Source organism: Carettochelys insculpta, chromosome 25 (assembly GCF_033958435.1).
Source record: "Carettochelys insculpta isolate YL-2023 chromosome 25, ASM3395843v1, whole genome shotgun sequence".
Taxonomy (NCBI): Eukaryota; Metazoa; Chordata; order Testudines; family Carettochelyidae; genus Carettochelys; species Carettochelys insculpta.
Window position 1 is genome coordinate 17,019,543 of NC_134161.1, and position 13,285 is coordinate 17,032,827.

The 13,285-nt window shown below is 64.0% G+C and overlaps 1 protein-coding gene across 13 annotated transcripts in view; it reads right to left on the reverse strand.

The window, feature by feature from the left end:
* The window catches only part of ROBO3 (roundabout guidance receptor 3), an 80,259-nt gene extending 67,247 nt beyond the window's left edge, over positions 1-13,012 (reverse strand). For all 13 annotated transcript variants that reach the window (XR_012642493.1, XM_074976673.1, XM_074976682.1 and 10 more), the window contains exons 1-2: positions 12,845-13,012; positions 528-854 (exon numbers count right to left, since the gene is read on the reverse strand). Coding sequence is in view for 12 of the 13 variants with exons in the window: in XM_074976673.1 (XP_074832774.1) it covers positions 528-854; positions 12,845-12,935 (418 nt within the window). In the remaining variant the exon portion in view is untranslated. The remainder of the gene's footprint in view (positions 1-527; positions 855-12,844) is intronic.
* Positions 13,013-13,285: the final 273 nt, after the last annotated feature.

The following is a 13,285-nucleotide window of genomic DNA, read 5'->3' on the forward strand; positions in this document are numbered from 1 at the left end:
GCCTCGGCGGGCAAGGTGCTCCCGCTGGTGAACGACCGCCCTGCAAGCGGGGCGCTGCAAGGCCCTCTGAGCTGGGCGGAGGGCACTGCTGGAGCAACACAATTCCCAGTGCCCCAGGGAAGGTTGGCTGAGCTGAGAAAGGCCCCAGCCCAGTCCCACAGGGTGCGGTCTCCCCGGGCGTGCCAGCCTGGCCTGCCAGCACCAGCCCCGCGCACTGTGTAACCGGCCTGGCAGCGGTAACCCTTCACAGCACCGCGGCAGGGAACTAGAGCAGGGGCCAGTCGCCGGTGTGCTGCCGCAGAGGGCAGAGCCCTGCCCTGCAGCCTGCATCACCCGTCGCCCCCACCCGGGCAGCAGCGCAGGATGCACCCCCTCCAGCCAGGCAGCCGGCACGCGCACCTGGCAGAGGCCTGGCCAGCCTGAGCCACGCAGCCACCCGCCCTGCAGCAACGGCACTGGCCCCACCAGCTGCCCCTGCGGCTCCCGCAGCCTGTGCTAAGCCCCCTCCCCCGCCCTGCCCCACTCACTGGCCACCTCCAGCGACGCGTTGTGGCTCACAGCCTCGCCCAGGTAGTTGCGCGCCACGCACGTGTACACGCCCTCGTCGGGCTTGCTCCGCCGGCCGTGCACTATGCGCAGGAAGAAGAGGGAGCCGCTGGGGAGCAGCATGCGGTGGGAGCGGGGGTCCTCCCTGTCCGTCTCCACCCGCTCGCCATCCTTGTACCACTCGATGGTGGGGGCGGGGCGCCCCTCCGCCTTGCAGTTCAGCGTGGCTGGCTCCCCCTTGGAGACGATGAGGTCGGAGGGGTGCTCCACGATGCGCGGAGAGGCGTCCTCCAGCCGCGGGCGGGAGCCTGGAGGAGGAGGGAGCGAGTAGGCATCAGGGGTTACTGGGCGCCTGAGCTCAGAGGGCAGCCGGCCCGTGGCGGGAGCAGCCCCTGGGACCCCGGCACAGAGCAGGGCCATGAGGCAGCTCAAGCCAAGCCATGCTCTGCAGAAAGCTGCCGCTTGGTTGCGGCAGGGCAGCCAGGGAGCCTGCGGACGGCCCACAGGGAGCCAAGCTGGAACCTGCCAGAGCCCGGCAGGGGGCCGGTAATCGAGGGCTTTGCACTTCCCTGACAGGTGCACCAGCTCCGCACCACAGGGACGGCTCAGCTGCACAAGGCCACCCAGGGGAGCGTGAACCTGGGGCTCCGCAAAGCCCACCAGGGCCAGCCTGGGAGCCAAAGGGCCCTGTGTCAGCCTGAGCGCCTCTGCAGAGCCAGTGCTGCCTCGCCCGGCAGGGAGCCGTGGCCTGACCCAGCAGAGCCAGGGCATAGTCCAGAGGACAGCAGCGCCCAAACCCCAAGCCCAGGCAGGGAGCATGTTTGACCAGGACTCAGCACAGCCCGGCCAAGCACTAGCCCCCAGCCAGGCCACGGGTGGGACGTAGACAGAGAAGGGCTCCCTCGGGCCCGCATACAGGGAGAACCGAGACCCTGACCCACAGAGCGGAGCTGCTTTCTTGCTGGCCCCGGGCTGCCCCACCCCCATGCTCAGCAGCAATCTGCGTTCTGCTGCTCTGCCCCACTGCCAGCGCCCAACTGGGCGCTAACCCACGACCTGGGCCCATCACGCTCAGCCCGGGAGCTGAGCGCCCCCCAGCACAGCCAGCGACACAGCCCAGCTGGTCTAAGGCCAGGCTTCCAGCAGCCACACCCTTGTGGGACTCTGAAAACCCCAGCCAAAACGGGCATGTCAGACAAAGCAGGAGGGATGGCCAGGGACATGCCCAAGGTGACGGCAGGTCTGTGGCAGAGAGACAACGGAAGCCCGGATCCCACAAGCCAGCCCAGGCACTGACCCCTGCTTGCCCCACTGCACTCCCGCCAACATCCCCACCCTTTCAGCAGCCCCTTCTTTCTCCCTTCCCGGTGCTCCCCCATCCCTCCCTTCCCCTCTCACCTTCCAAATCTCCCCCAGGCCCGGCACAGCACGGCCTGGAACACGCCCCGGGTCGGCCCGGAGAGGAAGCCAGGCTCCACCCTGCCCACAGCACCCAGCAGCGCTACCACCCTCCCCTCCAAGCACGCGGGCCCATGGGTGCTCCCGCCTGGGACTGGGCTCCCTTCGCTCGCCTCTCCAGCTGACCTGGGCTGGAGGGGGAGGCAGCATCTGCAGCGGTGCCAAGCTACCACCCCCAGCAGTTCCCACCCACCCGCCAGGCGCTGGCGCACGGCTCCCCCAAGCCCACGTCTCTCCCGCCATGCTGCCGTTTGGCCCCATGCACGACCCAGCCGGCAAGCCCTGCTCCGGGCTAGCAAGCAGGGAGCCAGAGATGGGCACAGCTGAGGCTGCTCCCGGACAAGGGCCCACTGCTGAGCCACGTGCCCAGGCGAATATGCCAGCTAGGGATGTTCTAATAAAGTCCAGCAGGCACCTGGTAGCTCCCCAGATGGACCCACTGCTCTCAAATATCTCCCGGTGCCATTGGAGACCTGGTGGGGCACTCAGCCCTCATGGGACACCCCAGCAGCATAGCCAGAGGGAGACGGACAGGCTGGGGAAGCAGTGGGGCTTGCCTAGGGACATCGCCACCCACTATTCGCCCTAGCAGTCACACCACTGGCTCCTGCAGCCTTGGGCACCCCCACGGTGTCTGTGTCACAGAGTGGAGGGTCCCCAGGCTCTGTCCCCAACAAGCAGCCAGGCAGGACTCTCACCCAGCAGGGAGAACGGGGGGTTATGGGGCGACAGGGACACAGCGTAGAACAGACTTGTCAGCACAGGGACCAGAAGCCGTCAGCACCATCCACCTTGGGAAGAGGGGCCCAGAGGGGTCCCCGAGCTGGGCCCTGGCCCCCTTCCTCCCTCTCCAGCCAGCCCAGACTGCCCCACTCACCAGCCCAGTTCCAGTCCCAACCAGCCAGGCCCCTCTCCCACCTTGGTCCTGTTTCCTGGGAAGAAGGGGGTCACCTGGCTGCCTGGGTTACAAAGAGCAGGGAGGGCCATTGCCTACGTGTGAGGAGTCAGCACACCCAAACTCCCCTCCCCACTGTGCACTGGTGCTGTGCCTGGGGAAACTGAGGCACCCACCTCGGGTCACTGCAGGACAGTAGGAAACACATGCAGCCCGACCAGGAGAATAAAACCCTCCCGGCCCTACTTTGGCACAGCCTAGGAACAGGCATGTTTCCAGCCACCAACCCTGCAGGCACAGCCAGAGAGCCACGCTAGGCTCTTCCTCCCACCCACCCTCACCAGCAGGATGGGAGTCCCAGGGTCTGTTTGGCCCCGCCCCGGTGGGACCCATGGGCTGAGAGTTACATGGCAGCCAGGCTCGCTGCAGGCACGGCCCTCCCCCAGGGCCGAGTTGCACTGGCAAAGCTGCTCCTGCTGGCGGGGATCGCAGGCGAGGGGGAGGGCTCCCAGCCTGGCAGACACAGCAGGGGCAGCAGCCACTGAGGGCTCCTGGGATGCACAGAGCCCTGCACATGGCCCCAGAGAGATGGCCGGGAACCCGCCTTCCGGCCCAAAGCCACTGACTTTTAGACTCAGTGTGGGCTGATGTGCTCACAAACTCGCAGCTGCCCAGACTCTGCTGCGGCAGCAGCCGCTAGGAAGTGCGGGGTGCAGGAAAGCGGCTCTTTTTCAAAGCCAGGACAACTGACTACCTCCCGCTGCTCCCCACAGCCCCGCAGAGAGCGGAGGGAGCCAGGAGGAAGCAGATGCGGATTTGAGGGCTTTGCGAAGAGCGGCCTGGGCCAGCCCGAGTCAGTCACGTCACAGCTCCTCTGCAGCAGGACACGTTAGCATTAGCGGAGCATAAGCCACAGCAGCTCCCGTGGCACTGGGCAGATCAGGGCCAGCAGGCTGGGCATGCGCTCTGCCAGCAAGGGGCCCAGCGCCAGCTGGGTGAGGCCCACAGGGACCCGGCCCACTGTGTTTCAGAGAGAGAGAAGGGAGCAAACATCAGTCATGTACCAGTGTGGGCACAGCTCCTTTCACATGGGGCACAGTGCCCGGGGGGGGGACCCTCAGACGCCAGCTGGTGGGGAAGGAGTAAAAGACACCATGGGGCGGAAGCAGGAAGGGCTGCGGAAACACGCATGGATGGGTGGAGTAGCACAGAGACCCAGGCAATGGACGAGAGGGATGCAGGCAGGGCCAGAAGCCAGGGGCACTGGGAGCCAGCACATCAGATGGCCGGGGCCTGGCTGGGACATGCCGGGGAACCCACAGGTACTGTGGCAGCACAACCAGAGTTAAGAAACAATGCTGCCTTGGGACTGGGGCATCTCCCAGGCCATGGGGACCTTCACAGGCCCCATAGGGACTGCTGGCTCCCACCACAGCTCTGGGGGGCTGCCCCACTCAGCAGGACTAGCTCTGAAAACCACATGGCCCCACTGAGCCCATGCTTGGCCTTGCACGCTCGCCAAGCACGAGGTGCCCTCCTGCAGGGCTGGGCGCATAGGGGCTGCGGAGCCAACCTGTGGCCACCGCCTGCCCCTCTCTTGGGCACACCGCACCTGGCTTCTGCCAGCCTGGTCTCCTTGTATGGGAGCCAGGCCCAGCCCCACAGCAGGCTCCAAATGCGGGGCAGGCTGATGGTGTCAGGGAGGGCTCCCAGCTGCCGAGTGCTGCCCTCGGTGGCCCTCCAGCTGGGACACAGCAAACAAAAGGCCACCTCCCTGCGGGCTGCGGGGCTAAAGCTAAATGTTTATTTTAAGCATTTGTGCTCTGGGAGGCCATGGGGCTGCTCTGTGCCTGCTCGGGACCAGGCCTCCCACAGGCACAGGCAGGCACCCGCAGGCCCTGAGCCTCCCCGCTTGGGAGAGCTGTCCAGCACCATCCTGCAGGGGCTGAGCCTCCCAGCCATTACTCTCACCTGGACAACACGGCCTGTGAGCAAAACAGGGCTGGCTAGGGACATCCAGGGAGGCGCTCCTTCTTCTCCGCCTGCCAGGCTCTGCTAAGCCAGCAGGGTTGTGTTGCTTGCAGGCTGGCTCAAGGGGGCTGTTAACCCCTCTCCCCAAGGTGGATGGTACTGACGGCTTCTGGTCCCTGTGCTGACAAGTCTGTTCTACGCTGTGTCCCTGTCGCCCCATAACCCCCCTGTTCTCCCTGCTGGTTGAGAGTCCCGCCTGGCTGCGGGTGGGGCAGGGCCTGGGGCCCCCCCCGGCTCCCTGACAGTTTGCAAGGCCAGCTCTGAGTGCCCTTGCAGGCACTCCAGCTCGCCGCCTGGCCTTCACTCACAGCTTTGCACCAGCAGAGAGCTTTGCCACAGCTTTAGCTCAGGCCTCTGGTACATGGCGTTTGCCTCAGGCCCGTCAGCCGGCCACCCACGCCACAGCCGAGCACCAACGGAGTCGTTTGCACATCCTGTCCCATGGAGGCCGGGGTGAGCGCGTCTGCCGGCTGACACTTGCCCATGAGTGCTGAGGTCAAGGGGAGCCCCCGTGTGCCCCAGAGACCCTCAGAGGCCGCGGGCTTTCCAATCCCAGCCCCATCGAGCCTGTTCACGGCGGGGGAGGGAGGGAGGGAGATTTACGACACAGCCTCCACCAGAGCGCTGCCCAGGGAGGGTCAGAGACCCACTGGCACTTGATCACAAGCAGGAATCTGGCCTCTCGGGGTTGACTGGCTAAGGGCCACTCTCAAGGCAACACCACTCCAGGCCTTCTGCCCCCGCTCGCCTGGTCCCGAGAGCCAGCTGGAGCCTGCAACGCGCTTCCCTGGTGCCCCAGTGGGGACGGGAGTGGCTGTTTCACTGCGCCAGTCCTGGCCGCGGTTCCCAGGTTTGCAAAGGGAAGCCCCCAGCTCCCAGCAGGAGCTCGCCCACATGGCAGCCATATGCATTCTGCTCCCAGCGAGGGTTTCGGGACCACCCGGATCCTCTTCTCTGCCTTACAGTTGGCAGACAGACGGGGAGGAGGGTCCCCTGCTGTGGAAGAAGTGGCAGAATCCCTTTCATGCACCAAGGGACGGCAGGACCAGCCCCGCAGAACCCCGATGGGCAGCGCGTTGCAGGGGCTCTGCACAGAACACTCCCCCAACCCTGGGGCAAAACCCCCTCGGATTAAGGAACCTCTGCCCAGCCCACCAGCACCAGCCGACTGCGAGGTCATCACATGGGCCCGGCTAGCAGCACTCGGCGCCGTTAATCCAGGGATGAGAGTAAACCTCCACAGAGCGCCAGCTCCTGCGCCTGAAGCCCCAGGGACGGAAGCACCATCTCCTGCCTGCAACAGATGCTTAGAACGGAAGCAGGAGCTGTGCGCGTTAGCCTGGGAGCGCAGATCCCTGACAGCCTGCGCCTTCACCTCCACAGCTGCTGCACCGACTGCACCACGGCCAGCACCGCTCCGCAGTCCTGCCAGGCCCCAACGGCTGCTGCACCGACTGCACCATGGCCAGCACCGCTCCGCAGTCCTGCCAGCCCCCAACGGATGCAGGAGAGGGGTGCCCCCACTGCTGCTCCCAGGCAAATTTCAACTCGTCTGCTGCTGGGGGCTCAGGACCCAGGAGCCCCTGCAGCCCCTGTGTGTAGCTCTGGCTAGCGCCGCCCTTGCAAAGAGCTGGGACGGACTGATCCATCTTCAGCGCAACAGCCAAAGAATGCGCTGACCCCACCACAATGCCGCTGTCCTCTTTAAAAAGCACCAGCCCTCCCCAACCCGCCCCACATGCACGCGCCTTCCCCACAGAGCCAGGGGATTCAGTTGCAAATTCACCCACCCTCGGGGCCTGACAGAGGAGCCCCCACCCCCTCCCTGAACAGCTCAGGGCAGGGCAGACGAAGCCAGCGCTCCCTGAGAACAAGGAGGTGCCCGCCCAGGCCCCGGCCTGCACACAGGGCAGGGGGGGAGTCGCCCCGCTGGCAGGTGTTTGGCTCCATTTCTCAGGACTGGCATGAAACAAATTACGATCAGTTACACACACGGCCAACGTCCTCCAGCCTGCACAGAGCCGGGTCCTGCGCAGGGGCAGGCGAATCTCAGCTCTGGCCCCGCTCCCGGGAGCCCTCAGGGGAGGCCCACTCTGATCAGGAGATCTGCTTATCGCCTCCTCTGCGTGGTCCTTCCCAGCCCGCACACCAAAGGAATCCCCCCGCCCAGCTCCCCCGGGAGCCACAGCAGCGGGGCTGGGCCCGACCCAGAACTGCAGGAGCGCCCGCTCAGGCCCGCCCGGGGGAACTGGCACCGGTGACTGGGCTGGCCCAGCCCTGGCCCAGCCCTGGCGAGGAGCACAGCTGCCCATTCCCAGCAGCGAGCACAGTCCAGCTGGGAGCATCAGCGAGGAGAGCAGGGCCCGAGGCAGTGGGTCAGCGAGGCCCTAGTGCAGACAAGGCTTGGGCAGCCGCCAGCGGCTAGACGCGAGGAGACGGGTCAATGGACGCAGGTGAAAACAGCGGGCTCCGGGAGCACCGTCCTCCAAGCCCCCGGCAGACACAGCCGAGACACCTGCTCTGCCCACAGGGCTGGGAAGTGCGTTTCGAAGCGACGACCGCAGGAGCTGGGCCCTAGCAGCAGCAGACAGCGCCTGGGTCCCCGCTGCCCTGCAGCTCCTGCCTGTCCCAGAGGCCAGAGCCAGGCCAAGCTCCATCCTGCCCACCAGCTGCCCCCAGAAAGGCTGAGCGCACCACGGCACCGCGCACAGCACTGCTCGCGCCCCTTGGGCCAAGCAGCACGGGAGCCCAGGCAGAGCTCACAGCACTGAAACCACACCCAGCCCCTTGGTGCCCACAGCCGGCCGCGCTGAGTCGGACCCTGGCGAGGCACTGCCAGCAGGCTCCCAGCAGGAGAGCTCCCAGCTGCCCCCAGCAGCTGCACAGCCAGCGTCTCCTGCACTGCGAGCCTCCCTCCACTTCATCCCCACAGGCTGGTCTTCCCCGGCTTGTCTGCCAGCTGCCCCAGCCCTGCCATGGTCCAGGCTGACCCACACGATACCGGCACAGACACCCCCAGCCCGTCAGCCCTGCCACGGCCCAGGCCGACCCACACGATACCGGCGCAGACACCCCCAGCCCCGTCAGCCCTGCCGCGGCCCAGGCTGACGCTGACACCCCCGCGTGTACAGACCCCTCCGGCCCCCTCAGCCCTGCTGCAGCCCAGGCCGACCCACACGATACAGGCGCTGACACCCCCAGCCCCGTCAGCCCTGCTGCGGCCCACGCCGACCCACACGATACCGGCGCTGACACCCCCAGCCCCCTCAGCCCTGCGGCGGACCAGGCCGACCCACACGATACTGGCGCTGACACCCCCACATGTACAGACCCCTCCGGCCCCCCTTAGCCCTGCCGCAGCCCAGGCCGACGCACACAATATGCATCTCTGCGGCATTTCTTACCAGTGGGTCTTCCTAAACCGAGCTGGGAGGTGAGTCGCAAGCGACTCTCGCACCATCAGGAGGGGACCGGAACACCGGGAAACACAGGGTCAGCTTCTCCCAGGCCTGAAATTAATTAAGGGTGATGCTGAAAAGAGCCGGGACGACTTGCGGAGGCGGCTGGATGTCAGTGTGTGTCTGGCACCAATCAATCCCCCAACAGAACCTGGGCTCCTGCCATCACAGCAGGGGACAACGGCCACAGCACAGGAGCACAATCCAGACAAATAGCGTGCCAAGAACACCCGTGACTCAACCCCAGAGCCTCTGCTGCCTGCAGCATTGCACCTGCCAAGCCCACCCAGAGCATTCTCCCTGCCTGCCGGGGGTCCCTCCCTGTCAGCCTGAGAACATGGGCCCTGGCTGCTTCACCAGCTGTCCCAGCGTCTCCGTGCAGCGCAGGGCCTGGAGGTCCTGGAAAGCCCCAGGAAACAGGGAAAGCCAGCCTGACTACCTCAGCAGGGAAGAAACGCAGAGCAACAGGAACGGCATCTCCCCCCAAGGGCAACACGCTCAGCACCTTAAGGTCAGCACAGGTCACAGTGGCTTTCCTGTATGACCTTCCCCAAGTTGTGGGGGGGAGATGCAGCGAACCAGCTCTCCAAATGTGGTCCATGCTGTGGTGAAAGCCCTGCTCTGCGCTGAGCCCCGGACTCGGAGACCCCGATCCTGCGCCAGGGAGCAGTCAGAGCTAACATAAGGCAAACACCAAAGTGATGTGGTCTGAGCTAGGCTGTGGCATAAAAGCACCAATGTAAACCTGGGGACCCTGGCCAGGACTCCCTCTGGAGTGCCAGCCGATGAGAGCTTCTCCTTCGCTTCTGGTTCCAGGGGAAGAGGAGGGCGGCAACAAGCCACGTTAGCATTTGTCTACATGGCAAGCCAGGCCCAGCACACCCGCTGGTCCCGTGTGGTCGCTGCACCAGTCCAGCAAGTCCCAGAACGTGGCTCGGGGACCGTGCTGGAAAGTGGAGCAGGTGGCTGCATTGCTGAGGCTGAGAAGAGATTCCTGCACAGTTTGCTGAGCAGCCTGGGACCTTGGAATGAGCGAGGCTAGATCTACACTAGGGAACAAAGTCGATCCCAGGCGCGCAATTCTTGTGATGCCATTAGTGTAGCTGGCATCGATGTACCAGAATCGACTTTCTGCCCTGGTGCAGTCCGGGGATGGGAAATCTCGCACCAAGGGCTCTTCCTTCACATGACGGCCGACGGCCAAGCCCAGAGAAGTCAGTTTTGCTGCACCTTCACGCACGCAGCAAATCAAACTCGAGACGATTGACGGCAGCGCAGCATCGGCAGGTCAGTCTAGATCACCCCGAGCGCCACTGACACAGCAGCCGCCTTCATGCGAAGTACCGAGATAACGAACTATCCCTGTCCCAACTCGAGCTGTTTCTCCTGCCGTGAGCTGCGTGGGGCAAGGCCTCAAAACCAGCCAGCCGGAGTTATTGGCTCGAACCCACAGCTGCAACAGTCACGGTATTTACAAACAAGCAACCAGGTCGGGGCAGCGGGGGGCCTGCACGGGCCTAGGGCGAGCGCGTGCAGTGCCTGATTTGAAGGGCTGTGCCCAATGTACTGAGCGCCTCTGGACTCGGGCCGCAGTGCTCCGCCACTGCACAGCTCCTGAGGGCGGCTGGGGGCAGAAGCCCGACTGTCTCTTCCTAGGCTCCTCCTAGGCACACCTCAACTTACTGCATGCTCCCACCCGCCCAGCCCCTCACAAGAGAGGGCCGTGTCCAGAACAGGTCATGCTACGGGCAGGACCGAGCGTGACCAGCCCTGCACAGCACTTGCCTACCCAAAGCCCCTGGCTCGCAGTTTACAGGCTGCGCTTTCAGCCCCAGAGTCTCTGCGGCTCTTTCTACAGACAGCAAGCTGCCCAGGCACTCAAACCGGGAGATAGGACTTGGTGAACACCCTCCCAGGTCTGCGGTTCGAAAGCAGGCGGGCTTGGAGAGGAACGGGGAGCATCTCTACAGAAAGGCTCTGCAGCACACAACCAACCTCCCTGTCTGATCTGTGCTGTTGTGAGCGCCCCATTTTCACCTCTCTCTTATCTAAAAGACAAGACAAGCCTCTTGCAAACACCACAGCTACCCAGGAGTGGCAAAGCAAGACCTCGCCCGTTCCAGCCAATGAAAATGTGACCTTATAAACATGCACGTTAGCTCGTTCTAACAGGTTTGCCTGAAGACTCTGCGTCAGTCATTGTACTCGCTGTTTGGACTGCTGCCTGCACACAAACACTGATGAACTTCTGCAGACTCCTGAATGTTTGCTCACCAAAACAGTGCATGCCACTGTAGCAGAGAATCGCTGCTTGTCCTCTGAATGTCAGCCCTCGCAAGATGCTACAGCGAATGCAGGAGGCCTTTTTGATAGTGGAAAGTTATCCTTCCAATATTAACACTGCTTCTCTGGCACTCACCAGCACAGGAAATAAGCACTAAGCAATGATCGGAAGCATATCCTAATTCCATGCTGCTGTCATTTTCATTGTTGGGGGAGAGTGGGGGGTGGAACAGAAACAGAGGAATCTTGTGTAGACTACGGGTCATTCAGCATCATTGTCCCCACAAGTCCCCTCCTCTTGCACATTCCACTGTTTATGCTAAATGTCTGACCCCAGCTGCAATAATGACCTGCTTTCCCACTTTGTTTTCAGCGCTGTGTGCCAGACACTCCTCTGGTGGCTGCGGAGCGCTCGCTCCTGGAAATGACAGGGCTGTCGCAAGAAACAATAATTATGCTTTGCAAAAAAAACGTTGAGGTTTTAGCTTTTGTTTTCATTCCACATTGGAAGGAAACCAAAACATTTCATTGCAAGAATCTGAACCTTCTTGGCCACATAGAATCCCAGGGCTGGAAGGGATGTTGGGATCAACCCCAACTAAATCACCCCAGCCAGGAATTTGTCAAGCCAGAACTCACAAACCTCCAGGGATGGAGATTCCACCACCTCTCTAGGTAACACATTCCAGTGCTTCACCACCCGCCTGGGGAAATAGTTTTTCCTAATATGCAACCTACTCCTCCTGCACCACAACCTCTGACCATTGTTCCTCGTTCTGCCATCCATCACCACTGAGAACGGTTTCTCTCTACCCTCTTTGTAATCCCTCTTCAGGTAACTGAAGGCTGCCATCAAATCCCCCCTCACTCTTCTCTTCTGCAAACTAAATAACCCTAAATCCCTCAGACTGTCCTCATAGGTCATGTGCTCCAGCCCCCAAATCATTTTGGTTGCTCTCCGCTGGACACGCTCCAATGCATCCACACCCTTGTGGCCCAGAACTAGATGCATTATTCCAGCTGTGGCCTCACCAGTACCACATGAAGGGGAATAATCACTTCTCTAAGTCTGCTGGAAATGCTCCTCCTAATGCACCCAATACACCATTAGCCTTCTTGGCTACAAGAACACACAGCTGGCTCATAGCCAGCCTCTCATCCACTGTAACCCCCAGTAAAGCCGTCTTTCTCCACTTCCCCCCCGCCCACCCTGGTTGTTCCACTTTGTCTCAAGAATTAAATGTCCCTTGAGCAGAGACCAGCTCAGTGCTCAGGACACTCCCCAGGGCTGCAAAAGGCTCTGGGTCGCTTCTCACTCTGATCCAGGCGCGACTGTCGGAACCACTGGACACTCTGCCTGGCCGAACGTCGCCCTGGGCCTGAGAAGCTCTGTAGAAACCCAGAGGCATCTGGAAATGGGTAGGTTTGACTGATTGCACTTCAGTGGCTGATGAACTCTAGACGCATCCTGACCTACCACCCCCCGCTGCTCCCCTACACCCACCGTGGTTGGCCACACTCCCTCTGCCCCACCACGCTAACCCGCACCCATCGCACCCCGCACCACCTCCCCTCCCCTCCCGCCAGCAGCTCCCCCACTGCACCCCCAGCAGCTCGCTGACCTCAAACCATGGTGCGCCAGGACCTCGGGGGGCGGGGGGGGGCAGCTTCCAGGCATTCCTGCTGGCGGGGGCATGGCAGCCAGGCTCTGCTGTCACCACCATCCCCACCCCACCCCTCAGGGCCACAGGCCACCAGCGCCACCCTGGCAGCGGGCCCCCAGACACACCTGGCTTCGGCCAGGGTCGGCCCCCGCACCCAGCGACCCCTTACACCAGGGTAAGGGGCAGGGCGGGGCCCCGGCCTCTCCCACCTCGCTGAGGCGGATTTGTGGGGGCGGGGGGCCTCCCCCCATGGGCCTTTGGCACTGCAGGGCCCAGCCGCCCCCAGCCCAGGAGAGGGCTGCCTGGGGGCAAGGCGTTGCCCAACCTTGCGCCAACCAACCGACCCCCCCGCCCCACTGCCAGCGGCCCAACCCAGGAAGGCTGCCGGGAGCCTTGGGCCAGAGCCACCCCCACAGCCGGGATCTCGGGGGCTGGTTCCACCCGCTGCCAGCGGGACCTGCGCTGGGCCGGACGGAACGGGGCTCCCACTCCGGACGCTGGGCTCTTACCGAGAGTCGGGCCCAGCAGGGCCGGCACCAGGTACAGCAGAGTCCGCAGCGAGAGCAGCCGCCGCATGGCCCCCGCCTGCCCCAGCCGCATCCCGCGGGGAAGCGTGAGCCGAGCCGGGGCTGGGGGGACCCGGCGACAGGGGCTTGGGCCGCGGGGGGGCGGAGGCGGACCCGGTTCTCAGGCTGGGCCGGAGGGAAGGGAAGGGAAGGGAAGGGAAGGGGGCACTGGGGGGGGCCCGGGGACCCGGGACGGGGGAGTCAGAGGGGGACCCGGGACTGGGGCCGGGGGTCGGCGGGGCGGGGCTGGGATGGGGGCGTTGGGGGGCTCGGGGACAGCGGCTGGGGTCGGGGTCGGGGGGTCGGGGCCGGGGGCTGCTGCTCGCTCCCTGCGTTCGGGGATTAGCTCATTTCCCCGCCGCCAGCCCCGCTCCGGCGCGCCCT